General features: G+C 45.3%; 1 protein-coding gene across 5 annotated transcripts; it reads right to left on the bottom strand.

Moving 5' to 3' along the window:
• On the bottom strand, positions 1 to 25,945 carry KAT14 (lysine acetyltransferase 14). 5 transcript variants are annotated; one of them, XM_068986970.1, is made up of 10 exons: positions 25,687 to 25,945; positions 23,530 to 23,648; positions 21,123 to 21,244; positions 16,555 to 16,736; positions 14,470 to 14,889; positions 13,789 to 14,357; positions 6,589 to 6,725; positions 5,551 to 5,726; positions 3,091 to 3,281; positions 1 to 1,122 (listed from the first exon to the last, which is right to left on the bottom strand). In XM_068986970.1, the coding sequence occupies exons 1-10, from the start codon at positions 25,943 to 25,945 to the stop codon at positions 949 to 951; spliced, it is 2,349 nt and encodes a 782-aa protein (XP_068843071.1). In that variant the 3' UTR covers positions 1 to 948. The 5 variants fall into 5 exon arrangements, with proteins under 5 accessions (XP_068843071.1, XP_068843073.1, XP_068843074.1 ...); XM_068986972.1 differs by having other exon boundaries at positions 5,551 to 5,660; XM_068986973.1 differs by having other exon boundaries at positions 6,676 to 6,725.
• Positions 25,946 to 27,913: the final 1,968 nt, after the last annotated feature.

Here is a 27,913-nt window from a genome sequence, read left to right as displayed (position 1 = left end):
TTTGAGAACATTTGATACTGTAGGAAGCATTTCTACTAAATCCAAAAGCACCTGACTGATGGTCCACTTCCACTCTCCACAAGCCAGCCAACAGCCTCGGCCGGCAGATGCGAGGTGTGTCTGTCCACGGCTGAACCCTCCACCACCGCACACCTCCGTCAGGGGCACAATCAAACAGCAGGCTGCCCAGCTCCTCCAGCCCCAAACTGACCTCACTTGACAGGACAGGAGAACAGCTCTCGCCTTCCAGGCCAGGGCCCCAGCCGGACATGCTCACAGGAGAAAGGTCAGGTGACATCTCACACAAGACACTGTAACCAAAGTCAGCGCATGCCCCGCTCTGGGGACAGCACAGCCGGGTTGGGACAGGCTGAGTCAGCATGTGGTCGTCACCAGGACGGCGCAGGGCCTAGTGGACACAGCAAGGATCTTGGACTACAATCACCCTGCTCACTTTAAATGGGACAGAACTTCTCTCCTCAGGAACATCAGCTCAGGCCTTTCTGGCTCAACGCGCTCTCGGCTGAAGGTCGGCACACCTGGCAGTCTTGGCTGACCCGCGCTCACGTCAGCCCTCTCCTCCAAGCGCGCGTGTTCCGTGAGGAGCCGCGCTCACGTCAGCCCTCTCCTCCAAGCGCGTGCGCCGTGAGGAGTCGGGCTCACGTCAGCCCTCTCCTCCAAGTGCGTGCACCGTGAGGAGCCGCGCTCACGTCAGCCCTCTCCTCCAAGTGCGTGCACCATAAGGAGCCACGCGCACGTCAGCCCTCTGCTCCAAGCGTGCGCCCCGTGAGGAGCCGCGCTCACGTCAACCCTCTCCTCCAAGCGCGTGTGTCCCGTGAGAAGCCGCGCTCACGTCAGCCCTCTCCTCCAAGTGCGTGCACCGTGAGGAGCCACGCTCACGTCAGCCCTCTCCTCCAAGCGTGCGCCCCGTGAGGAGCCGCGCTCCCGTCAGCGTCGCAGACGCAGAAAGAACGCGTGCTTACACTCCGTGCTCTCCAGGGGGTAATACTTGTCATAAAAGTCTAAGACGTACTCTTCCGTCTTGAACCCGAACTTCTGGTAGAGCAGCATAGCAGGGTTGCTGGCGGAGACGTGCAGGGTCACGTCCTTGCCCATGCAGGTCTGCAAGAGAGTGGAGAAGCACACAGTGAGAACGAGAGGGCCTCGGGGAAAAGGAGTGGGTGGAGAGAGTCCCTGACGTTAAGGCAGTCAGGTACAGAGGCTGGAAGAGTCCGGCCTGAGGCTGGGGCACGGGACCACCAGCCAGCGCCTGTTGGGGAACCCAAGAACCCTCGCTGAAACGTTCGAGACTGAGGTGGCGGACGGTAAGCGGATTGAATGTTTTTCCCCAGTTTTTAATGAAACTTGCTCAGTAATTCCCACATGTTGGTGTCTGTCCACCTTTGATGAGGCCTCTTAGTATAGGAAGCCTTAAGGACCCTGGTTTGTAAAACCTCCAGTTTTTTCTCTCTGGAGCAAAGAGCCACTGGGGATATTTCACTGCCAACTGTTTTATAATTCAGTTACATTTAAGTATATCCAGCGTAACAATACCAAACCCTATGACAACCTTGAAAAAACAAGGGACAAGATCAGACGTTCTGTTTTTAAAAACTAGATGTCATCCTGCAAGACAATCATAAATGCTCCCACCCTGGACCTACGAGGAAAGATGTCAAGTTATGTGACCAGGTATGAAACCTCAATACTTCTGTTTAATTATACAAGCTGGGTATCCCCTAGGGACATTCTGAATCCCAAAGACCCCCTCAGCACTCCCAGACTTCTCAGAACTGAGGTTTCTTCATGTAGCACCAGCCTTGTCCCATGGGGAAAAAGAGGGGGGTCTGTTCTACTGCAGCTAGGCAGGTTCTCAGATTCTTTAATTAACAACACAGAAGAGAGCAATGGAAGTTACATAAACTCAGAATTGGCTCTTTAGTGAGGAGGTGCTGAGACTGTGGACTTCATGAGTCCTGGAGGTTTTACAACCCCAGGGTCCTTAAGGCTTCCTATACGAAGAGGCCTCATCAAAGGTGGACAGATGCCAACATGTGAGAATTATTGAGCAAGTTTCATTAAAAACTGGGAAAAAACATTCACCATCTCCTATTTAAAAAGAATCTTGCCTATGTGACAGACAATGCTCCATACCGAATGGCTTCTAAGTAAGTCACCAGATGAATTCGGGGGTTAAAAAAAAAACCTTGCCTGTGTTTCTGGTATTTGTATATAGATATATGGTCTATCTTCCTCAAAGGTGATACAGATTCATCAAAGGATGGATTACTTAGAAGGTTCACAGCAGCTTACACAGTGACAGTAAAACTGAAAACAAGCAGCGATAACAGAATATACCTACTGCTGATAGCATGAGGTTTTTTTGGTTTTGGTCATGCTGGGTGGCATGCAGGATCTAGTTCCCCAACCAGGGACGGAACCCGCACCCCCTGCATTGGGAGTGCAGTCTTAATCACTAGTTCACCAGGGAAATCCCTGATAAATGGTTTTGTTAAAATGGTTAAAAATACCTAAGAACTAAAAATCACATGTTCACCCCCACTTCTCAGTCACCACGGTGGTGACTCCAAGACCAGAAGCAGTTACAAAATGGAGAGTCCGGGACTTCCCAGGTGGTCCAGTGGCTAAGACTCCACGCAACCAATGCAGGGTGCGTGGGTTCGATTCCTGGTCAGGGAATGACCAGGAATTTGATTCCCATGTGCTGCAACTTAAAGTTTGACTGCTGCAATGAAGATCAAAGATCCCACGTGCTGCAAGTAAGACCTGGTGCAGCCAAATAAAAAGTAACTATAAAAAAAAAAAAGGCAGTCGGAGTGTTGCAGGCTCTTACCTCTGTACTCACCTCATTTGATTTATTACACATGTCCACAAACGGATTTCTTTGAAACTTGGGTCTGAGGAGTGACTTCTTTAGGGGTGAGGCTTCTGTCTAGGTGTAAATAACTTTGTGGACGACAGAGCTGGCTCCCCTTCACCTGGTGTTGACTGGCTCTGGCCCTGTCCACACTCCAAGCCTTTCAGGTCAACTCAAGGCAGGTGGGCAGACAGTGAGCAGAGACAACATACCTGAATCAGATGATAAATCATGAAAGTCGCGATCCCCGCTCTCCTCCAGTCAGGATGGACAAACAGAAACGAAATATAAGCTTCGTTGTACTTCACGTCAGGGACCATGAAGCCAAAGGCGATGATGACTTTCTTATAGAGGACGACAACGCTGAAGTCAGGGTACTGCAGGCACTCGGACAGGTCGACGCCTATGGAGAGAATCAGTCAGCCCAAGTTCTGGGATGAGTGAGCGGCAGGCTGTTCAGTCTGTGCTTCAGCTGCACCTGCCTGCTAAAAACACCCAGACTGCAGACAGAAACACCACTGCAGACGCCACACATAAATACCAAAATTTGCATCATCTGGTCTGCGTACACATGTTAAAAGAAAAGAAGCGGGACAGGGTGGGTAGGAGAGCGCACGCAGGCTGGAAGTGGACACAAGTGGCTTTGCACTTGGCCTCTGGGCCATGTGTGCCAGCTGGCACGTACCCCAACGCCCTGCCTCAGGAATCTGCCTCAGGTGAGATGAGAAATACCCAGACCTGAACGGAAGATCTGAGACCGCCCAAATCGTCATGTTCTTTACCTCATACACAGACCACTGACAAGCTCTTTGGTACAAGTGTCACTTTTTACAATAAAGGAGTTAAACATCACACAATTCCACGCTTATTGTTTGGAAGCCACCTTGAGCAGAGGCAGGAAGAGGCAGACACTCCCAGAACATTCCTTTCAGCCCCATCCCACCCCCCCACTACATGCACTGACATCCTAACAAAATCTTATCCAGCCCCTAGAAGACATATTATTTCCTTTACATTTCAAAGCAGAGCCACAAAGAACATACTTACATTTAGCAATGATAGAGTGTTCCTTTAATCAATGACTTCAGAGACTATATATAATACGGTCATGGTAAGGCTGATAAAATGACATCGCATTGGGTCTATTATTTTCAAAGTCTGTGATTGGGGTTTTTGGCTTTTAAAAAACAATTCTTGGCTGTACTAACACCAAGGACCAGTTAAGTAAACAAAGCACACAGAATTAAGCAAACATCAAAAGTGTCCAGACACACCCAAGCCACCAGCCTGTGGTGCTGATGGGTATAACCTGGGATCTTGATACATGCGGGAGATAACAGGGTGAACCGTTTCTTCTGAAACCAGAGACAAACAGGGAAGAGGAACAAATGGCACTGTTTATTGCTTTAACTGCTCGCTTCTGTGTGGATTACAATATACTATGGAAAATTCTTAAAGAGATGGAAATACCAGAGCACCTCACCTGCCTCCTGGGAAATCTGTCTGCAGGTCAGGAAGCAACAGTTAGAACTGGACACAGAACAACAGACTGGTTCCAAATAGGAAAAGGAGTACATCAAGGATGTATATTGTCACCCTACTTATTTAACTTATATGCAGAGTACATCATGAGAAACACTGGGCTGGAGTTAGCACAAGCTGCAATCAAGATTGCTGGGAGAAATATCAATAACCTCAGATATGAAGATGACACCATCATTATGACAGAAAGTGAAGAACAACTAAAGAGCCTCTTGATGAAAGGGAAAGAGGAAAGTGAAAAAGTTGACTTAAATCTCAACATTCAGAAAACTAAGATCATGGCATCTGGTCCCATCACTTCATGGCAAATAGATGGAGAAACAGTGGAAACAGGGACTGACTTTATTTTTCTGGGCTCCAAAATCACTGCAGATGGTGATTGCAGCCATGAAATTAAGACGCTTACTCCTTGGAAGGAAGGTTATGACCAACCTAGATAGCATATTAAAAAGCAGAGACATTACTTTGCCGACTAAGGTCCGTTTAGTCAAGGCCTATGGTTTTTCCAGTGGTCATGTATGGATGTGAGAGTTGGACTATAAAGAAACCTGAGTGCCAAAGAATTGATGCTTTTGAACTGTGGTGCTGGAGAAGACTCTTGAGAGTCCCTTGGACTGCAAGGAGAGCCAACCAGTCCATTCTAAAGGAGATCAGCCCTGGGTGTTCTTTGGAAGGAATGATGCTAAAGCTGAAACTCCAGTACTTTGGCCACCTCATGCGAAGAGCTGACTCATTTGAAAAGACCCTGATGCTGGGAAAGACTGAAGGCAGGAGGAGAAGCGGACGACAGAGGATGAGATGGTTGGATGGCATCACCAACTCGATGGACATGGGTTTGGGTGGACTCCGGGAGTTGGTGATGGACAGGGAGGCCTGGCGTGCTGCAGTTCATGGGGTCGCAAAGAGTCAGACACAACTGAGTGACTAAACTGAACTGAACTGCTTGCACTTCCTGATCTTAGGAAAGAAAGAGATGTTCATACTTTAAACTGTCTATATGAGCAGACAAACTGAATGAAATCACATGAGTAAAGGTTTTGGGGTCACATGACACACACACTAGTTTTAAAAACTGCTGAAGTGAACGATACGGAAGGTGGATCTGCTGAGCTTGGATAGGGAGAACATACCAGGCCAGAAGAACTCCTGACACATGGAGTTTATGGTTGGGATGTGATTTGGCCGGACATAGCAGTAATCAAGAGGGGCGTCTGGCTCTGGTGTCCAGTGCGGGTCCCCCCTGTGCAGGTGGGAGCGAATCTGGGAGAGCAGCTGCAGTTTGGGTGGCTTTGTTTCATAATCACGCCTCCAGAACCCAGAAAAGAAACACACAGAAGACAAGGAAAATATCCATTACTCCCAGCCATTTGATTCACAATGCTCCTTGATCTGCTGAAAATTTTAAATTAATTTGCACTACTTTATATGTCAGCCCACTTAAGAGCTACAGTATTCTTCTGGTATGACACTTAAAAATTATCTCTACTAACATTCGTCAGACAAGACCTTCTGGAACCTGCCAGGAAGTCCACTAGTGTTGGTGAGCCTTAATGAATGGACTGCGGAAACAGAAACGGCTTCTAATTCCACCCTCTGACCCAGGACAGAGCCCGGGGAGGAAGGCCCAACTCCGCCTCGACAGCCGGAGACCCTGGGGCAAGGAGCAGGCTTGTATGCTGACCCATGGGTCTTCCCCGGGGGAGGGTGGGGGGCTGGGCCAGGAGGACACATGACTGGGGTGGCAGAGATAACTGTCAGTCATGTGCAGCCCAGTGCGGGTGGGGGTGGGAACTCTCTGGCCAGCTCACTGTCCAGGTGCTGCGTACATGGGATATTCATCATCAGTCCATGGACAGGTCCCACCATCCCCTGGTTTCCTTTTGCAGACAACTATGTACAATTTGAAATTTAAAATAAAACAATGAGTATGATAATCAGAATGAAACCTCACAGAGTTGACTTATCTTCTTGCCTTGTATATTTCTTTCAAAGGGACCAACCTTTCTATAATAATATACAGTTGAAACATGCTGCATATTGTTTCAGGACAAGACTAGACATAGAGCAGAGGCCTGGTCCTTGCCAATGCCAGTTCACAGATCTGGGGAGGATGGGGCTGGCTCAAAACCCAAGCGCCACTGCTCGTGCCACAGCTCTCCTCTGTGTACCTGATGTAGGGTTTCAGGATCCGAGACGTGTATGGGCTGACGATGCTCTGGTCCACAGCCATATCTTCTGATCCCACCAAACGGTACAGAAACTTCGTGCTCTGGTGCCGGAATCCTTTCCTGGATGGCAAGGCAGTCTGTGAGAAAGACAGACCAGTTATACAAAAATAAAATTACTCAAAGGGCTGGTTTCATTTCTACAGATGAGTAGTACTTAGTACATTTTTATGTGTCAGAAAGTAGGTCTTTCTGCAGGACTCAACGGGAAAATTTAAGGTTCATAAAAACTTCATAGGTACCTTTGCATAAAACTGGATATGAAAACCTAATTGCAGTTTAATAGTTTAAAGGCAAAATAATTAAAAAGTTTTTTTAAGTTATGTATAGTATCTCCAAGTTTCATGTTGTCTATAAGGCACCTTGAATCCATTCATCAAATATCAGTCAGCCCAAGCATCAGGTGGGTCACACACACATGCGCGCACACACACACACACACGGCTCCTGTCTCATGAAGGGTCTCTGTTACCATGGCAGAAATCACTGCTGCATGTTTATATGGATTTATTACAATATGTCTCTACTGAGTAAATCTCACAAAAGTAGAAGTGACGTAGATTATTATCCCTACAACACAGTGTGAGCGGAAAGGACTAACCAGAGGGTCCAGGAGACATGGTCCCTGCTCCCCACAGGCCTGCAGATGCCTCCTCTCCACATAGGGCTGCTCAAGGGCCCTCAGTCATGTCATAACAGAACACGGACAATTAGGTTTCATAGCAAACAGCTCAGATGGAAGATTAAAAAATACATTTACAAAGCGGTTTGCCAGGGGTTGGATGAAGTTTAGAAACCTGAGTTGTTTTTGTAGAATCAGCTTGCTCTTGGGCTAGAAAATAACTTTGCTGGAAGAAGAGCATGAATCCCTTTCTTAATAATTTTGCTCTGATTACTTTCCCAAACTGGACACCAAAACTTTCAGAGGCCAATCAACTCTGAAATTCTGCCAGGACTATATGAGTTTTCAAGTGAAATTCAAACTTGGGGAACACAGTTTCCAAGTACAGCCCGTTTCCTCCTGAGCCTGAAGGCACACCCATCTCCTGTATCAAAAGGCGAAGTCAATGTCCCCTCCTCTGGAACCTGGCAGGCCTGAGGTAGGCCTTGACAGGTCAGAACATGGCAGAAGTAACAACATTCTGGGACCTCTGAGCCCAGGCCATAAGGGAGCTGGTGGCTTCCTCCTCGAGTCCAGCTGCTGCGGTGCCCAGGTGGAACATTGAAGGGCTAGTGGCCACATGTAAACATGCTCTAGTGGACCAAGCTCCAGCTAAGTGGAGCCACAGGGTGCCCCTTCCTTCAGCTCATGAAGTAGAAAAATACCCAGCTGAACCCAGTCAACCCACAGACTCAGAAGAATTAGTTATTGTTTTAAGCTACTAAGTTTTGGGGTAATATGCAACTTGAGAACAGGTAACACCAGCCACTGAGCCTGTGAACAGCGTCAAGTCAGCATGTGGAGGTGAGGTCTGTGAGACCCCGGGTATGCACAGTCCTCACCCTATCTGTCTCCCTGGCTTCCACACCAGGTTAACCATCCTTAGCTTCTGCCTGGTCCATGAACTACTCCTGCGCCCTACTGGGCTCCTCCCTGCCACCCTCATGCCACCCCATCCATCTCCACACAAGGCCAGAGCCTACTTTTAAAAACTAATAAAAGTCACCTTCCTGGTCTGAAACTCCTACATGGGTTCCAGCTGTGCATTCAGAATACAATGCAGACTACTGTCCCATGCCCTGCAGGATCCACAACCCCATCGGCCTGGTCCTCTGCCATTAAGACATTCCCACCCCACATGCTAAATGAAATCCTGCCTCGGGGTCTTCCTGCCCTGAACCTTCCTGGACGGGCTCCTCCTGCAGATCAGGACATGGTTCGAGCATCACCTCCACAAAAGGTGCAGTCCACCTCCCACCCCTGCTCCCCATGGCACTCATGTGGAGGAAACGTCCCTGCTGGTTCAGTACTGTCATCTCCCTGCTCCTGGTGTCAGGGACCTCCTCTGTCTTAAGTCACTGTCTAATCCAGAGCCAGGCCCTAACTCCATTCAATTCCATGAAGGCTGAGAGGTGAGGAAGCTGCAGAAGAAAAGTTTGAGGCTTGTAGAGGTTTAAGGTTTATGAAGTTTAAGGCAAGAAGCCATCTGTTTCCCTGACAGAAGTGCAAGTGCTGATGCAGAAGCTGTGGCAAGTCATACAGAAGACTTAGGTGAGATAGTGACAGAAGGTGGCTGCACCAAACCACAGATTGTCAATGTAGATGGAACAGTCGTCCACTGGAAGAAGCTGCCATCCAGGACTTTAATAACTAGAGAGAAGAAGTCAGTACCTGGCTTCAGGCTTCAAAGCTTCAACGTATAGGCTGACTCTCTTATGAGGAGGGGCTAATGCAGCTGGTGGTGTTAAGCTGAAGCCAGTGTTCAACTCACCATCTCATTTATGCTCTGTCTACACAGCCTGTGCTTTGTAAATGGAACAACAGAGCCTGGATGACAGTACATCTGTTTTCAACATGGTTTTCTGAATACTTTAAGCCAACTGCTGAGACCCAATGCCAAAACTGAAAAGCAGAGAGGAGAAAAACGCCCACCCCCTCCCCCCACCCAGAAAGGAACAGAATATCTAAAAACTGTGGTGTAACTACTAAAAGTGTAACATATGCAAAATGAGAATAGCAGGAGGAGCACATAGGACAGAAGAAATACCTGAAATGGTAACAGCTGAGAATTTCTCCAAGTTAATCAGACACCAAACCAAAACCACAGATCCAAGGAGCTCACAGAACAAGGAGGATAAACGCTAAGGAGCCTATCGGTCACCTGTAACAAAAGGGCAGAGGTGCCAATGAAAGTGAAAGCACTCAAAGTGTGTGAATACAAATAAATATAAAAAACAAAGAGAAAACTGTGAAAGCTTCCATGGCATAGCAGGATAAAAGAAGATGACCACCTATAAAGAAGCAAGTATTAAGAATGACAACGCAGCTCCAGGAACAAGCTGATAGTGAAGTGATGATGAAGTGGTGATGCTAAATGTCAACAGGGGAAAAAATGACAATTTTATATCCAGCTATACTATCATTGAAATGTGAGAGTGAGGATGTTCTGAACTTCAAAAAGACCACATTTTAAGAACTGTTATAAAAAGTGCTTCAGCAAGAAATTAACCTGGAAGAAATGATGGGAAGTGAATGAAAAGTTTAAGTTTAGTGAGGTTTACTGTTGACTAAATAAGCAACACAATGGAAAGAAGGAAAATGAGAGCAGGCAGAGGTAGTTTTTTGTTTGCAGGGCGAGGATCACATGGTAATATTAAAAAAATAATACAGAAAAAGAAATACGTGTCTTAAGACCTATAAAAAGAATAAAAATGGAACATACGATTTTCTCTATAGAAAAGCATCAACGTCACAGACTATTTTCTCTGACTACAATATAATCTGATTAGAAATTAAATCAATTACTAAAAGATAGTATAAAATTCTCATGTATCTGAAAACTAAGAGTTATTTAGCACTAAATTACTCTTGGGTTAAACAGGAAAGGTTAACAAAAATTCCAAAACACTAAATACTAAAATATAGAAAAGTCACATCATTTCAAAAGTCATGAGTAATGGCTAAAATATCACAGGGACAGTTACAGCTGTGAATGTACTGATCAGAGGACCAGAAGGCAAGTGGATTGAACAAACGCATTTACAGCTGCTCCCCTAGGTAACTATTAAAGTGATACTAATATTCCAGGTTAAGATGGGGTATGAAACACAAACATTTAACTTTACTTCTTCCCAAAACCCCACCACAACTATAGAAACAGACTTTAAAAATAAATAAATAAAAGGCAAATACACAAGAACAAAAAGATCAGAAGAAACCACAGTAACTAGGAAGCAGATAGATAAAAATTAAGAGATTTCAAGCCAGAATCTGGAGCTGGCTTTGGGTGAAGTGAGAACCAGCCCAATCTGTCCTGCAGAACCCTCCTACAATGCAACTGGCAGCACCACTTTTGTCTGGCACCAGGAATAAGGAAGGCAGAGAACTCAGGTGCAGGTAGAAGCACAAGCTGGAATCAAGATTGCCAGGAGAAATATCAATAACCTCAGATATGAAGATGACACCACCCTTATGGCAGAAAGTGAAGAACAATTAAAAGCCTCTTGATGAAAGTGAAAGAGGAGAGTGAAAAAGTTGGCTTAAAGCTCAACATTCAGAAAACTAAGATCATGGCATCCGGTCCCATCATGACAAATAGATGGGGTAACAGTGGAAACAGCGTCAGACTTTATTTTTCTGGGCTCCAAAATCACTGCAGATGGTGACTGCAGCCATGAAATTAAAAGACGCTTACTCCTTGGAAGGAAAGTTATGACCAACCTAGACAGTGTATTAAAAAGCAGAGACATTACTTTACCAACAAAGTTCCATATAGTCAAGTCTATGGTTTTTCCAGTAGTCATGTATGGATGTGAGAGTTGGACTATAAAGAAAGCTGAGCGCCGAAGAATTGATGCATTTGAACTGTGGTGTGGGAGAAGACTCTTGAGAGTCCCTTGGACTGCAAGGAGATCCAACCAGTCAATCCTAAAGGAAATCAGTCCTGGGTGTTCATTGGTAGGACTGATGTTGAAGCTGAAACTCCAATACTTTGGCTACCTGATGTGAAGAGCTGACTCATTTGAAAAGACCCTGATGCTGGGAAAGATTGAGGGCAACAGGAGAAGGGGACGACGGAGGATGAGATGGTTGGATGGCATCCCGACTCAATGGACATGGGTTTGGGTGGACTCTGGGAATTGGTGATGGACAGGGAGGCCTGGCGTGCTGCGGTTCATGGGGTCGCAAAGAGTCAGACACGACTGAGAGACTGAACTGAACTGAAAAGCTGTGTGCGGAGCAGTAAGACCCCTCAGCAGGGCTGTGCCCTCTGAGGCTCCAAGGGATAACCTATGCCAGGCCCTTTTCTCAGCTTTCGGTGTGGCCTCAAGGCCTGTGCTCCTCAGCTCTGCAGACACACTGCTCGAACCACTGCCTGGGCCATCACAGGGCATCTCTCCTGTATGTCTCTCCTGTTCTTGGAAGGACAGCAGTCATGCTGGGCTAAGGGCCCACTTTGCCCCATGCAACCTCAGCTTAACTACCTGTATCTGCAAAGGCCCTATTTCCACATGAGGTCACATGTACAGGCACCAGGAGTCAGGACAAAACACACGTTTGGGGACACAATTCAGTCTGCATCAGTGACCTGCAAAACACATTAAGTCTGTCTTCTTCTGGAAGCCTTCATCTAATAGAAGCATGCTCCATCCATGCTTCCTACACTGTTTATGGATAAAGAGTTTAAAAAGACAGAAGGAATGGTTAACACTAAAAGTCACTACACTAAAAGTGACTAAGAGTTAACACTAAGAGTCGCTTCCTCTGGGGGAGTGGGCAGGCTGCAGAATTAGGTGGTTTTAATGCCCTGTTTCTTAACCCACAGTAATTGATCTTATTAACCTCCAAACTATACCTGTATGTGTTCTTGTATGGGTACGATGCCTTTCATAATTTTAACAGTTAAGTATAGGGGTTAAAAGGAACAAAGAACAGGTGACCAGATGACAGCAACAAAAGCATATGAGTAAGCGGCAAGTGACTAAGACCAGGAGAGCCCAAACCTAAGGTGGCCGTGAGGACAGGTCAGAGCCAGTGCCTCAGGTCAGCAAGGACATCAGGTCCAACTGAAGCTGAGGGCGGGCAGGGGGCCATAGACTGAGGGGTCTCTTGGGTCAAGAGGTATTAAAGCTCCAATGACACTTCTGCCATCCACATACAGAAACAACTTCTCCCTTCAAGGCAGACCAGATTCTCTGCAGGCTCCAATGAGAGATTCTGATGCAGCCAAGGGTGGAAGTTCTGTCCAGAAAACAGGGAGACTCAGGGGAAGTTTAACAACTGCATGGTCAGCTCCTTGCTCTCCCCACAAGGTTCCTAAGATGCAGGCAGGCAGGTTACAGCTTCCCAAGAAGGAGATCCAGCTGAAGTGAAGGTCTTTGGAAACTACAGAACCCAGAGACCAAATCCAGCCTGCTTTCGTACATACTGTTTCTGGTGCACAGTGACGCCTTTCATCAGTCGTGTATGCTGCCCTCATACCACACAGCTGAGCTGGCTAGCGAAGTTACAGCTATTTACTCTCTGACCCCTCAGAGAAAAGGCTTGCAAACCTCTGGTTAAGAGGGTCCAACAGCCAAATAACAGGAGTGCTCCAAACAAATAGATGCCAAGAAATTCCAGAACTCAAGAAAGAGCATTTCAAATAGAAAGGCCCATAGGCAAAGGCCCAGCACCGGGAAGAACAGCCCCACATGCAGTGCAGTGCTGGGTAACCAGAATACCAGCAGCAAAGTCCACACCCAACCAGTGTCCAGAGAAGACAGGTAAAAAGGCCAGACCACCACAGAAGAAGACAGGAAAACATGCAAACAGTCCAGACACGCAATGCACAAACAACCAGGAAACAGGAGAATGTTCTAACTTCACCTGTAATCAAAGAAATGCATCCAAAAAACAAACAAACAAACAAAAAAACAAGACTTCATTTTATAGCCATCAGAATAGCAAAATTAGTTAAGGAATGGTTAGCAACAATGCCAGCAAGACACAGGGAGAGAGACTGGCTGGCTCCTGCCATGGGAAAGTGGAGTCCAGCACTTGTGGTAGAATCACCTGTCCCTGGAGCGCTCACACACCAGTGTCCTCTGGCCAGGTGGACACCATGCTGACCCACTACTCTTCCTGCAGGGCATCTCCTAACTACACAGATGAAACCACGCCTTCACTCTTGCTCAGCTCAGTGTCCAGTACACTGGCACACTGTACATTCTCAACAAACCTGCCAATCAAAGCTACAACCCAGACCATGAGTAGCCGCCCTCAGAGACTAAGGAATATGAAGAGAATGTCTAGGTTCTGTCTAGAATACCCAGAAGGAAAACAGAAACCTAAACTCAGATGTATTCAGAAATGTTCACGTTGGACAATTAAAATAAACACAGCCCAGTCGTCTTTGCACTTCTCCCCTCACTGTTCTTCCACTCTTCTGAACACACCAGGGAGCCGCAGTCCCAGGAGTTGGAGAGCGAGACAACACCCACCTGGTACCGGTCAAGGATTCTAAAGTCCTGACAGGTCGTCCTGTACGTGGCCTGTCCAGCCGAAAGCCTGGAAACTCCTCCATCTTTGGCTCCGTAAATTCCGTCCACTAACAGGAGTGCAGCGTTCACGACCTGGTCCAGGTCAAAGAGCGGCAGCCCCCGGTCCCTCTTTGCCTGCCGGACGATCAGCTTCCGCTTCAGCCGCCGGGCCTCAGGGGTCATGGCCACGGCCCCAGGACAGGCCTCCAGTCGCCTGAGGAGCAGCTTCTCCTCATAGATGCTCACAGGGGTGAACTTGGGCCCCTTGGGCTTCCGGTCCTTCTCCAGCACAGGTTTCCTCTTCTCTCGAGCCCTCGTCTGCAAGGACGTGTTGGAGTCTGTGTCCTCACTGTCAATGTCCATCCTGTCAGGCTTTTCCTCCTCACTCTCCACCTCCTGCTTGATCTGCTCGGGGGCCCTGACCTTCTTTCTGCCCCCGAGCCCTGTCCCTGAGGTGGCTGCGCCGGCAGGGGGCGGGACGTACTCCATCCCAGGGTCTATGACACCGTCTCCTTCCATCTCATCGTCATCTGTGAGGAACGGAAAGCAAGTGAGGAAATGTGGCCCCACTGCCCCCCAGGGAAAGCATACTCACTGCCCCAAGGGCCACACAGGCCCTGAGGCCCCAGAACAACAGCTCACCATGAAACAAGGCCTGTGGCGGCATCACATCTGGAATGAGGTCGGCTTCCGAAAGCAGGCTGGGTGTGGCTGAGTGAGAGGCCGGGGTCCCTGGGGCGGAGAAGTCCAGGGATGGCGAGGGCGATGGGCTTGTGAGTGGAGTGCGGTCAGAGGAGCTCAGGGACGAAAAGTCGATGACTTCTCCTTTCTCGAGAATCACGTCGGGCCTGCGGCCTCGGCTGATGAACTTGACAGGCGTGGAAGAGCTGCTCCGGTCAGCAAAGCCAGCCGCCTCCTTCTGGGCTCTCCTGATATCCTTGGCTTCCTGAGTCCGAGACCTTTTCTCTTTCAGTTCCATGGCAGATTCCACAGGATTCCGACTCGCTCGCTTTCTAAGTCCCTCAACAGTGATGATGGGATCTAAAGTTGGTTTGGAGGCTGCTGGTGAAGAACAAAAGATCTAAATTTTTAAATATCGATTCAGTGTTAGCTACTTTTACTAACTTATTGTGATTATACTACCATAGAAAGAGAAATGTTCAATGAATGCCCTGAACTAAGATTAAGATTTCTCTTAACCAAGAAAAAGGAATTATAATGCAAATACAAACCCTTCCACATGGTCTTTCACTTACTGGAACTGGTAAAGGTTAAAAGTTTAGAAACTGGGATGGCTTAGGGATGATAAAGAACCTGCAATGCAAGAGGCCTGGGTTAAGTCCCTGCGTTGGGAAGATCCCCTGGAGAAGGGAATGGCAACTCACTCCAGTATTCTTGCCTGGAGAATTCCATGGACAGAGGAGCGTGGCAGGCTACAGTGCATGAGGTCACAAAGAGTTGGACACGATTGAGTGACTAACACTAAAAGTTTGATAATGCTCAGAGAGCACAGGGGGAAATGGGTATTTTCACGTCTTTTTTGTAGAGCATAAAGTTTATCACATCTTTTTGGAGGATAATTTGGTAATATGACTAAAATTTTGAATAAATATATGCCCTTTGATACAATAACCTATTTCCAGGAATTTATCACAAAATATTGGCAAATGTACATAATTACAGTATTGTTTAAATAACAAAAACAACAGAAATAACCAAAATGTGCATCGACAGGGTAATGGTTTAGTTATCATGCAGCTACTCAGTGAAATGCAATGAAATAAAAGAAACAGGATAGACCTCAGGATAGACCTACATGTACTACTATGGAAAGATGGCCAAGATATACTTGGTAAGTGTGGAAAAATTGGAGAAGAGGTAATACAGTACGAACCAGTTTTGTTTTAAGAAAACGCTTAAAAATACAAAGAAGACTTCTAAAAGCACTCACAAGAGACAACAGTGGCTCTGCTGAAGTTAAGCTGCGGGAGGTGGGAGAGAGACTTTCAGACTTTATACCTTCAATACTAGGTGATTTATTTCCAGTTACATTGTTAAAAAGTTAGAAGTTTATTATCAAAACAATTTTAGATTTAAAAAATCAGATCAATATGTGACAGTAAGCAGCTACCATTAGTTTTTTATAAGTGAAAAAAGCCATTATGATGAGGTTACAGGAAAGAATCCTTATGGCTAATAATGAAATATTTAAGAAGGAACTGCTGATACCTGGAAGTTGCTTCTGAATAACTCAAGGGTGTGGATGGGTGGGGGGCTGGGAAGAAGCACCCAGGGGCCCAGATAAACGAGATAAAAGGAGATTTCCAGGGTTAACAGCTAAAGTGAAGACAAAAGTGTGAAGGGATTCACTAAATGACTCTCTTCACATCTGTATATTTAACATTTTCCATACTAAAAAGGTTAAAAACATAAAAAAAACTTACTGAAAATAGACAACCTTTCAGATACCAAAGGATATTTATAAAGTTGCTAAGTCTTGCCTGACTCTTCGTGACTCCATGGACTGTAGCGCACCAGACTCCTCTGTTTAGGGGATTCCTTGATTAGGAAGTTACGAAATTTTTTTTACAGCATAAAATATTTATTTACAGCATAAAAACCTGTGTTAGAAGAAAGCTGTGGAGCAGAGCAGCTCCAGGGAGGCCACGGTGCCTACCTAGTAAAAATGGGTCGTCTACACTGGCATTTCTGGGCTCATGACAGTACCTTTCACTTTCAGAGTGGAGGCAGACAGCTTATCTCCCTCGGGTTTCAGGGTTGGGGGCCTGTTGTGGACGAGCTTCCACCATCCTGGTTCTCCGAACTCCTGAGCTCCCGAGCGGAAGTACATGGGGCTCCCCACGCTGAGGCAGCCGGCGACCGTGCTCCACCAGGTGGAAGTCTTCTTCCTGAGAGAATTTTAAAATTATTGGCTTTACAACTCTCTCCTTACCTAGATGGTGCAGTCTGCCTCCAGGTCTGGGATGGGCTATGGAACCTGCCTCTTTGAAGGAACAGAGCTCCTCAGGTAAAGGAGAGGCAGCAGGGTCTGTATGGCTTCAAATCCTGTCTCCACCACCCTTTCTATTAACAGCTGCCTCAGGTTCCTCATCTTTAATATCAGGATAATAAAACTTGCAAGGCTGCTGAGAGGATTAAATGGAATAACGCCATAAAACAGAGCTCATAAAACACTTCTTATCAGAATCCACATGATTATAGAGTTCCAATTGGGAAGATCCTCTAGAGCAGGGAATGGCAACCCACTCCAGCATCCTTGCCTGGGAAATCCTGGTGGGCTACAGCCCATGAAGTCTGACACAAGTTAGCGACAAGACAACAACAGGCTAATTTTATTTAACTTGAGCTGCTTTTATATATGGGGAAAAGGAAATGGGAACCCACTCCACTATTCTTGCCTGGAGAATCCCAGGGATGGAGGAGCCTGGTGGGCTGTCGTCTATGGGGTCGCAGAGTCAGACATGACTAAAGTGACTTAGCAGCAGCAGCAGCTTTTATGTGTCAGTTAAACCAAGTCTCAGGAAAGCAAGCAGGAGAGTCCTTAGCCCTGGTAAGCGGTTCATTTTACCCACAGAGTCGGAGGCATCCCTCATTCTGCTACCTGCCTTCACGTAGCAGAGGAATAAAACTATATGGTATGTCCCACAAACACAGAGCTGAGCCTCGGGGGAATAACCAACTCTAACCAAATCCCCCACCCCCGCAACCAAAACATAACAAGCATTTAAAAATAACTACACTAGAGTGTATACATCAAAAATTTTTAATATGTAAAATGTTAACTGGGGCTTCGCAGGTGGTACAGTGGTAAAGAATCTGCCTGCCAATGCAGCAGACACAGGTTGGATCCCTGGGTCAGGAAGACCCCTGGAAGTAGGAAATGGCAATCCACTCCAGCATTCTTGCTGGGAAATCCTGGTGGGCTACAGTCCATGGGATCACATAGAATTGGACACGTCTGAGCATGCACAGCCCACAAAATGTCAAGTACTCAGGTTCCTGTAAAAAACTGGTCTATTATTTAAGGAAAGTGTTCTATTTCTACCTCAAAAACATAAACCAATGACCAGAAATCCTGAAGAATCGTCTTTAATACAAAGGCCAGTCTAACAGATGGAAAATACTGCTGAAAAGGCAAAGGAAAAAGATATCCTTAAGAACAGAGATATACTAGACAAATACAGACAAACCAAAAGAACCCCACAAAAACACGAAAAGACTGTAAAGGGCCTAAGCACTGAGATGGCAGAGTGACTCCCAGCCTCTGGCCCCAGAGTACCTCTCTTCTGCCACCATCTCACCTGGTTTTGAAACTTCCAGACCCCCCACCCAGAGGTCTGACCAGGGGAACCCACTCCAGAGGTCTCTGGAGCTCTGTTCACTTTTCTTCCCATTGTCCTATTTGGCTTCAAATCCCTCTAGTGAATTTCCCATTTCAGTTATTGTACTTCTCAGTTCCAGAACTTCTTTTTTATTTACTTAGGTTTTCTGTCTGATGGTATTTCTGTTTCATTCACACCTTGTTGCCTGACGTTTCCCACCTCTTCCTTTAGTTCTCTGGGCATCTCTAAGCTGTTCTAAAGTCTTTGACTAGTAAATCCACCATTAAGTCCTTCTTTAGGGATAGTTTCGGGTTAGTTTATTTTTTCCCTTCAAATGGGTCATACTTTCTGGTTCTCTGTATTCCTTAGGGTTTCTCTGTTGAAAACAAACATCGGACATTTGGACGTCAGTCTTTCTTCTTTCCCCAGGGTTCACTGGACATGATGGCTGCAGGTTGTCTCTGTGCCAGAAATCAGCTGGACCGAAAACTCAAGGTCCTCTTGGCTCATGTCTAAGCCTGTGCCTTTCCCCGGGCATGCATGCAGACTAATCGCCCCTGTATAGGCGGTTGCTTTCGAACATCTGCAGTCTTCAATGTCTGGCTCCAAAAGAGGGACAAAGAGGAAAGTGAAGGTGGGGAAGAAGGTGCCAGCCCTTAAGTTCCTTTAAAGTCAATCCAGCCAGAGGGGCGGGGCCTGCAACAGTGCGGGGAGGTGCAATGACAAAGGCTGCCGACCCCTTTGTCAGCACTTCTGTGATCAGAAGCAGCAGCGGGAGATTAGAGCACAGATATGATTGGAGGACACAGTCCTGTGTGTCCACCCAGACCCCACACTGTGCCAAGCTGCTCCTGGAAGGCATGTGCGGCTGTCTGTCACGGGGCTGAAGGATGTGAGGTCATTAGACACTACTGTACTCAGAGCTAAAATTGACCAAATGGACTGTAATTTATGGTCCAGCTTCTTCCAGAGGACAATCCACCAAGGAGAACAGCACTGACCATGAAAACCTGCCAAGATCTAATTTTATCAGTTTTTTCCCTTCCCTGTCCCTTACAAATGGGGTGTATTCAGTTCCATAAATAGACCTATATAATTAAACTAAGACAACACATTTCCTTTCCTTAAGAAAAAGAACCAGTTAAACTGTCAATTCTTTTCTTAGTACCACTAAATATCTCCAGAACAAAAATAGCTCCTTTTGTAAAAAGGCACTGAATCTATTTCTTCTCATGGCAGCCTGTAGACAGTCACCTCTCCCCGATTCCGCAGCAACTCCAGCACAGCTGTGACTTCTGGGCATCTGAGGACATGGGCGAGGACAGGCACAAACTCCCCATGCCCACCTTTATCGTGTCCATATTGCCCCAAATCTGCAGGATTCGTGCATCTCACCCAGGACTTCAGAAGGCAACTAACAATCACAGTCTCAAACAATCCGCCAATGCAACTGCCAACTTGCTAAATCCCTGAGAGCAATGAAAATCTTGCTCGATGCACATGTACCTTCAGCTTCAATGTCTGGTCTGGATGTCTGTGGCCCGGCATCCCTACATCTGATGACCTAAGGAGCAGGTCACAAAGGAGGGGCAAATTCAAAGCATCATGATGAAAAAGAGTAATAAATGTGGAGTAGGAAATGGCAACCCACTCCAATATTCTCCCCTGGAAAATTCCATGGACAGAGGAGCCTGGCAGGCTACAGTGCATCGGGTCACAAAGAGTCAGACACGACTGAGCAGCTGAGCACCCAAAACATATGGCTTACAATATACAGGTCCCATCTTCCAGGGACTGCAATATACTTCATATTAAGTCAGATCTCCAAAGTGTCTGTATCTATTTTTTTAACTTTTTATTTTATATTTGAGTATAGTTGATTAATAATTTCAGGTATACAGTAAAGTGATTCAGTTTTGCATATACATGTATCTATTCATTTTCAAATTATTTTCCCAACTAGGTTGTTATAGAATATTGAGCAGAGTTTCCTGTGCTATACAGCAGTAGGTCCTTGTCACTTATCCATTTTAAAAATAGCAATATGGAGCTTCCCTGATGGCTCAGTGATGAGGAATCCACCTGCCGATGCAGGAGGTACAGGTTCAATCTCCAGTCCAGGAAGGTCCCCCGTGACAAAGCAACTAAGCTCATGTGCCAGGACTACTAAGCCTATGCTCTAGAACCCAGGAATCACAACTACTAAAGCCTGTGTGCCCTAGAACCTGTGCTTTGCAGCAAGAGAAGCCACCTCAACGAGAAGCCCACTCATTGAAACTAGAGAACAGCCCCTGGTCACTGCAACTAGAGAAAGCCTATGCAGCAACAAAGACCCAGCATAGCCAAAAATAATAAATAAACAAGTAAGTTTTTTTAAAAAAGACTAACAAATGAATAAACCACATGCATGGGAATCTGCCTAGACTTGGCAAAGTGTTATGAATGCCAAAAAGTACACAACGGTTTCTACCTTCCAGAGCTAATAAAGACAAACACTAGTAATTAATGAAGAGCAACTTCAATGAGTCCAGTCAATAACTGCCATTATTTCTCTTCTTCTGACCTCCTATAAGGCACTGATTCTAAAAGGACATAATAGTCCTCTGTCCTCAAATTAGTCACCTACCCAGCTATTATGCAGGTTCATTTAATCAAACTCTGTTTTTCAACAGTCTAAGAATCTGTTCAAACATCTTCCTGCTCAGTAGAAATCAGCAGTTTCCCCCGGATGTAGGGTAAGAAGTATGGAAACCTACACTTATATGCTGGTAATTATACCCACCTCTGCTGAGATTATTAAAGTGAAATCATCTTGTGGATTAAAAAATTCTTAGGAACTGCTGCAAGTGTATACGCTAAAGCTCTAAAGGCTTGCATTAGGCTGTCTTAAGTCACGTGTATTTCGTTCTTTACATCTTCATTCAAGGATAAGACTTTTAAAAGTCACATTACCTATTTCCTAGTAGAAAAGTCCAGTGTTTCTCAATAAAGGCGCAGATGTCTTCCTTCCACCGGAAATAGCCCTGCCTCCCGCTGCCTTCCAGGGACAAGTTGTACATCGCCAGCACGACCACCTGGAACACAAGTGCACAGGTTGGGAGAAAAGCACCAACAGGAGGAATGTTTGCTGTTTGAGTGGGCATCAAGGGAGGGGAAGGATAACACCCTGGGGAAACTTCAGTACAGAATTCTACTTCCTGTTTGCTTTCCACAGATGAGCATCACTTAGCCTGTAATCACATGCACTTGCTCCTCACATCACCAACGCCAGGCTGCTGTGTGGCTGAGCTGGTGACGAGTAAGGACTGTCCCAAGCATCCCCATGCCCATCCCCTCCATCATTCAAAGGCAGCACTAAATGCTGGGTTAACCACAGGCATCAGAAGGCCCCAGGGCCTGCTCCAGGTGGCGTTGCTGACCGACAGTGCTGACCTTTACTAAATATTCTGAGCATCACCCCTGCAGATACATTTTCTAAGCCCTTCAGAGGCAGAAACAAGAGACTATCAGAATTTCAGAACTGAAGATAACGTGAGGTACCATCTACTCTGGGTTTAGCCTTTCTCAGCCATGGCCAACTTCTCCCAAGATGGAACTGGCATGGACAAGGGCCAGAGACCTGACAGGCCTGGCTGCTCTGTTTATCCTCAGAGAGCATGACACCCTCAGCTCCACTGCATCTGGCCCAACCATGTATTTCACAGGTAATGCATTCACAGCCCCAAATGGAGAAGTACTTTCTGGAAATGTAAATAACACACTGTATAGAAGAGAAAAGAACAAAGAAGGAAGTAAAAACCATTTTAAGTCCACCATCAAGAAATCATCTTTTTTAACATTTTCAGTGACTGTCCTTTCAGACATTTCTCTTCTCATCCAAAGAAAATTTTGTAGTCATAAATGGACAAGAAGCTATACATGCTATTCAAAACCATGTTTTCATCCTTATAAAAATAATGATTAATTTTGGGTCAACGAAACTGAAAAGGGGACAGAGAATTTAAGAAGAGAGTCCTTCCATAATTCCAAATCTGCCTATGTGTGCACACATCAGAATAATGCTAATATGAATCTGATCTTGCCAAGACAAAGTATTCCATGTATGCTTTGGAAAAAAAAAATCCCAGTTATAATATTCATTAGACTGTAAACATCCTCAGTACAAGCTTCATTTTCTATTCACATATTTTCAGGCAAGTCAACAAAGGCTCCCTAAAACCACCATTGACAGATTTCATTAGATGTCCTAATAAAAGCAACAATAATTAAGATGATAGCCCCAGGCTGCAAACACAACTACAATCTAAATGACTTAGAGGGTATAACAAAATCACCTTCTCTTTATCCTATTTATTTCCCCTCCTAGCAAAAAGTGCTAGGGATAATTAACCTATGTATTTGTCTGCTCATCATCTAAAATAAATGTCCAGAAAGTCAGCTGCCTGGGGCTATCTTGGCTGTCTCATTCACCATAGAAAAGACAGAGCTGGATGAGAATTAGCTAGTCTCGACTAGACTCTATTCTCCAGGCCTAGAACAGTGCCTGGGGCATGGTATGCACTCAGTATTTGTTGAAAGAATAAACATAAAAAACGAGAGTGAAAATGAAAGTGGAAGCCGCTCAGTCTTGTCCAACTCTTTGCGACCCCATGGATTATAAAGTCTATGGAATTCTCCAAGCCAGAATACTGGAATGGGTAGCCTTTCCCTCTTCCAGGGGATCTTCCCAACCCAGGGATCGAACCCAGGTCTCCCGCATTGCAGGCGGATTCTTTACCAGCTGAGCCACAAGTGTCTAATTCATTATTTTTAGAACTTAAAAGGCTGCATATACCATTGGTGCCTTGCTATAAACATATTAAAACAAACCGCCCAAAATTAACACAACCTGGAGATCAATTATAAGATACTATTCAGGCAACAGTTGCGCAGGGTTAGGTTGGCCAACTTCACTGTTTTTTTAACTGAAGCACAGTTTCTTTACAATATTGTGTTGTTTTCAGGTGTGGTGTAGTGACTCACCATCTTCACATTTTTTAGAATGGTTTTATTTTTCTAAAAACAGCTCCCAGAAAAATGTGAACCTCTTTGATTAAAATCAGAAATTTGGTATTATATATAAATGAAACTGTGTGGGTGAGATTTTCAAGAATCTCAAACCCAGTGTGCTAAGTTGGCAGTGAGTAATTTTACTAAGAACTCTTTTCTCCACATATTCAGTATGATTTTCACTGTGAAATAAAGCGACCCTCAAAACAACTCAAAAGCTCATATGTAAGTTCCTCATTCTCTAGACACTTACTCCAATAAATCTGAAGTAGACCAACCTCACAAACTCTAGAGGAAGAACTTTACTCACTTGCTGCCATGTCAGCTTCAGCCTCTCATACTGCTCCTTGCCATCTTCTGAGCAATCAGAACAGGTAAACCTAAAAAAATTATCACCCTTAAGGTAACTGAGCTGTTCCCTCAGCTGACCTAGGAGGAAAACAAAAAGATACATCACTAGAACAGAGGTAACCAAAGGTTTAATCAGTTTACCAACCATTTTCCAAGTTTCCCAGGCTGTCTTCCATTTTTCTTTCAGCCAACCCAAGTCGGCAGGTTATTCTTCTAACATCAAGTGCATGCCCAATAAGATAGATCCGTGGTTCCCTGACTTTCAGAAGGACATTGGGAAGACAGGTAGGGTTCCAACTGTTAACATTCCTGACTCCTACAAGCGGTCTCCTCACATATCCTTTAAGAAATATCTGAGCTCCCACTGTGCCATTGGGCTAGGAACTGGGAACAGGATGCCCAGGGTAGATGTGCTGAGCACCCTCAGAGGCTTATAGCTGTTGCAAGGGGCACAGGGGGGCAAGCAGGTAACAGCATCACAGCTGCTCTCCATCCTGTGTATCAGAACCACCCAAGAAGCTGTTTGTTTTAGTATGCCTGGGCTTGTCCCACACAAAGTTAATCAACCTCTAGATGCAGGGCATTTTCTGAAGTTCCCCAAGGGATGCTGAAGCTCTGGGAGACATGAAGACCCCTGGAGTGGAACGTGATGGGCTCAGTAGGGCAACGTGAGGGCACACAAAAGAGATGCCAACCTACACTAGGAAGACAGGAGAGCTGGAAAAAGCCAGGGCACTGGGGCCTGAAGGATGGTTAGAATTGGCAGGTGCAAAAAGGTGCTGAGGGTGTGGGGAGGATAGAGGCTGCAAAGACACATGTTCCACAAAGGAAATTTACATGTGCAAAGTCCCAAGGAGAAGAAAGACCTGCTTGTGGAGAATGAAAAGCTCACCCTGGCTACAGAGCTCTGTGGGGATTATCTGCGGGGAGAGGAGGACATGAAGGAGAGGCTGGAGCAGTTGCAGGTGCCCAGCAGGAAAGGCAGTTTTCAGTGTAGGCTGTGAGGACAGGAGAGAGCCACCCAGGCCACCCAGCCACCCAGAACCCTGGATCTACAAGCAGAGACAGCTCAAGAGCAAAAACTAGCCAGTGCATGTGTTATGTGCGTATGCACACACGCGCTCTAATGTGCTCAGTCGTGTCTGACTCTTTGTGACCTCACGGACTATAGCCCCGTCAAGCTCCTCTGTCCATGGTATTTTCCAGGCAAGATAACTAGAATGGGCTGCCATTTCCTACTGCAGGGGATCTACTTGACCTGGGGATTAAACCCATGTCTCCTGCACTGGATTCTTTACTCCTGAGCCACCTAGGAAGGCCCCAAAACTAGCTTATAGGTAGTAAATTTTAGGTTTGCTTTCTGTGAAAATGGTGTTACTTTATTAAATAGTAATTAGGAATCTGAATAGCTGAATCCATCTTAAAAACATCTCCACATACCAGAAAATGACCCAGTTCACAACAAAAAATACACATACCCACACATATCTAAATTTCTCTGACCTGGTTACGGGTTCCAGTACACAGAGTACTCCTCCAATACGTGTCTTTGCTAGTCTCCATCTAATGGAAAAGCCCTGCTTCGGTAACTGCCCTGATGCCTGGCAAAGGACCTCCTGGTGTGTGTGTGTGTCTACTACCAGCAGATTAAGGAGACCAGCAAGTAGAAAACACTAAAAACAGGCGCAACACATTTCTAATCTGTTAATTCCTTGTATCAGCAAACTATCGCAGCTATTTTCCATGTAAGTTAAATATTACCTGAGTTATAAGTCTGAACTTCAGCTCTATGCTGGGCCTAGAATTTGGTTGCAAATCCACAGTAATGTGGCCCTGATAGAAAAATGCAGCTGATTCTTTAAGTCACACAGAATTTCTAATTTTTACTGGGTGGCAATCAAGAACGTTAATTTAACAAAGTGACAGAAGTTGGCAGTCATATTTATTAGGACAAACGTGTCTATGTTTTATATAAACCTGCAGTTAAGCAACTAAACTAGTAATAAATGTAAGAGCTATCTTTTTATTTAGATCTCCTTCACATTCTTGTCTCTTTCATAGGTTAGGAAACATCTTCCCACAGGAACTGACAGGGCAAAGGAAAGAAGCTCCTTACTGGCCGGGATCCACTTCTGGCACTTGTCGCAGAAGTAGGACAGCTGCTCCTCCATCCACGACACATCCCCTTCGTCACTGTTGAGAGAGTCCCCGCTATGGTCGTGAGACAAGTCCACGGACGCCTGGTCCTCCGACTCCACAATCAACAGGGTCTCCCCCTCCACCTCCCCCTCCTCCAGTCCCTCCGAGGTTGATGTTCTTGTGGCTTCATCGTCGTGCCGACTAATCAAACCACTCAGGTGGATGCTACCCTCCATCCCTCCCGGCTCACAGGGTCAGGGTTCTCAGGAACAACCCCAATCCTTGGACACCAAGCTTGAAGGGCTCCTCGCTGACCACACAAACAGAAACTCTCAGAAGGGTGTCTGCCCACCTCTACTCAGACACAAGGGGCTCTAAAGGCATTATCTAGAATATATGAGCCATTGTCCTTTTTCTGATCAAGTTTAACAGGACAGTGAGAAAAAATAGATTTCACTAAGCTGTTCTTCATCAACACACACATTGAATGCTGTCTCTTTCATCAATACTTCACACACACTTCAAGTCATGTTTCTTGAGATCCCTTTGCCAACACCATTTTCTCTCTTTCTGCTTCAAGTTGCTCAGTCAGAAGAATCTGTTCTCCCAAAAGACGAATATTTTCTTTTTTCCGATTTTGCCTTTCAATGTCTCTGATCACTCCATCACGAAGCCTCTAAAAATGTAAGAAACAGATTTCAGTAAAACTGGAACAGGTAGTTCCCATCCTTGTATCATTCAAATCTAAAAAATAGTTTAGATACAGTTAAAACTTTTAGATTTCAACTACCCAACTACTATTTTAATATACTGTATAAATGTAATAAAGAAACCATAAAATTAACTTGAATTAACTTGGTAGACTGCCGTAGTATTATTACAGACTTCTTATTGTCTTTTAGGAAATTCCACATCATTCAATACAAATATGGTAAATAACAATTAAAAATTAAAAACTGGGGCTTCCCTAGTGGTCTAGTGGGTAAGAATCCTCCTGCCAATGCAGGGGACACAGATTTGATCCCTGCTTCTGCTGGGCAGATTCCTCATGCTTCAGGGCAACACTAAACCTGTGTACCACTATTTAGCGGATGCGTCTCAACACCCTCAAGTCTGTACTCCACCACAGTGAAAAGCCTGAGCACTGCAACCTGCAACGAAGAGTAGCCTCCATGCCCCGAAATCAGAAAGCCTGAGCACAGCAACAATGACCCAGCACAGCCAAAAATAAATCTTTTTAAAAAAAGAAAGAAAAACTGCCACTGTGCTGAATTTTAGAAGTTTAGTTGATATATGATACTTTAAAAATTTGAGAGCAATGGAAAAAAATAAAACAAAAAAGTGAAAAACAACAAACAAAAAAGAAACAGAAGAAAAAAAGAGAGCTAAATAAAAATTTGAGGAGGGAATTCCCTGGCGGTCCAGTGGTTAAGAATCTCTGCTTCCACTGGTTGGGGAACAAAGACCCCGCAGGCCACCTATGTCCCCCGCCCCCCAAAAAAAACCTTGATGAGAGTTAAAGTAACTGTGAACTACATCCCTGTTAGCAATTGTCCTAGCTGAATAATAAATATCATAGAAAAAAGCAATAAAATTTGAATAAAGTGTAAGGATGAGAGAAAGTAAAAGAACCTGGCTTGTTCTGTTACATAAAGAGAATAGGTAAAAATTACACAGAATTACCATCAATTACCTAATGGGCAGAGAAGAGGAGAAAAAGAAAGCTATCAGCAGAGGAAAAACAAAGGCCCACCAATGGCAGTTACTTTCACAAACACTAATGACAGAAGATTCCAGAATATGAATGCGGCATCTAAGATGACTTTCTAAAGCATCAATCCAGTCATTACTAATAACAAACATTGTATAGTTTACAGGTCATTAAATACTCTCATAACAGTGGCCTGTGAGGCAGAATCATGAGGGCAGGGCATGGGACCTGGGTAAATGTTTTTTTGTTTTTTTAATTTTAAACCAGACCTCTTTCAAATAAACTACAAGGTAAGTATCTCCATCTGCAAGGCTAGCTTGCAATTCATCAACAAGCACCAAGTTACAGATCTGTTTGTCTTTAGTTTTTAAATTTACTATTATGTCTACTTTAACAACTCATCAAGTACCTTGGTGCTGGCCCTCCTCCAGGCCTAGAGCTTCAGTTCCCATTATCAGGGAGCTAGGAAATTTAAGAGTCCTGGGACTGATAC

Source organism: Capricornis sumatraensis, chromosome 15, assembly GCF_032405125.1.
Source record: "Capricornis sumatraensis isolate serow.1 chromosome 15, serow.2, whole genome shotgun sequence".
In the NCBI taxonomy this organism is placed as follows: Eukaryota; Metazoa; Chordata; class Mammalia; order Artiodactyla; family Bovidae; genus Capricornis; species Capricornis sumatraensis.
Note: the sequence above shows the minus strand (reverse complement) of the source record. Positions and strands in the feature narration are given on the sequence as shown.

Coding starts and splice junctions, on each gene's coding strand:
- KAT14 (XM_068986970.1), bottom strand. CDS start 25,945: ATGGAGGGTAGCATCCACCTGAGTGGTTTGATTAGTCGGCACGACGAT. Junction 21,245..23,529: donor TGAAGCTGACATGGCAGCAA/GTGAGTAAAGTT, acceptor CTTGTGTTCCAG/GTGGTCGTGCTGGCGATGTA. Junction 16,737..21,122: donor ACTTTTCTACTAGGAAATAG/GTAATGTGACTT, acceptor AAATTCTCTCAG/GAAGAAGACTTCCACCTGGT.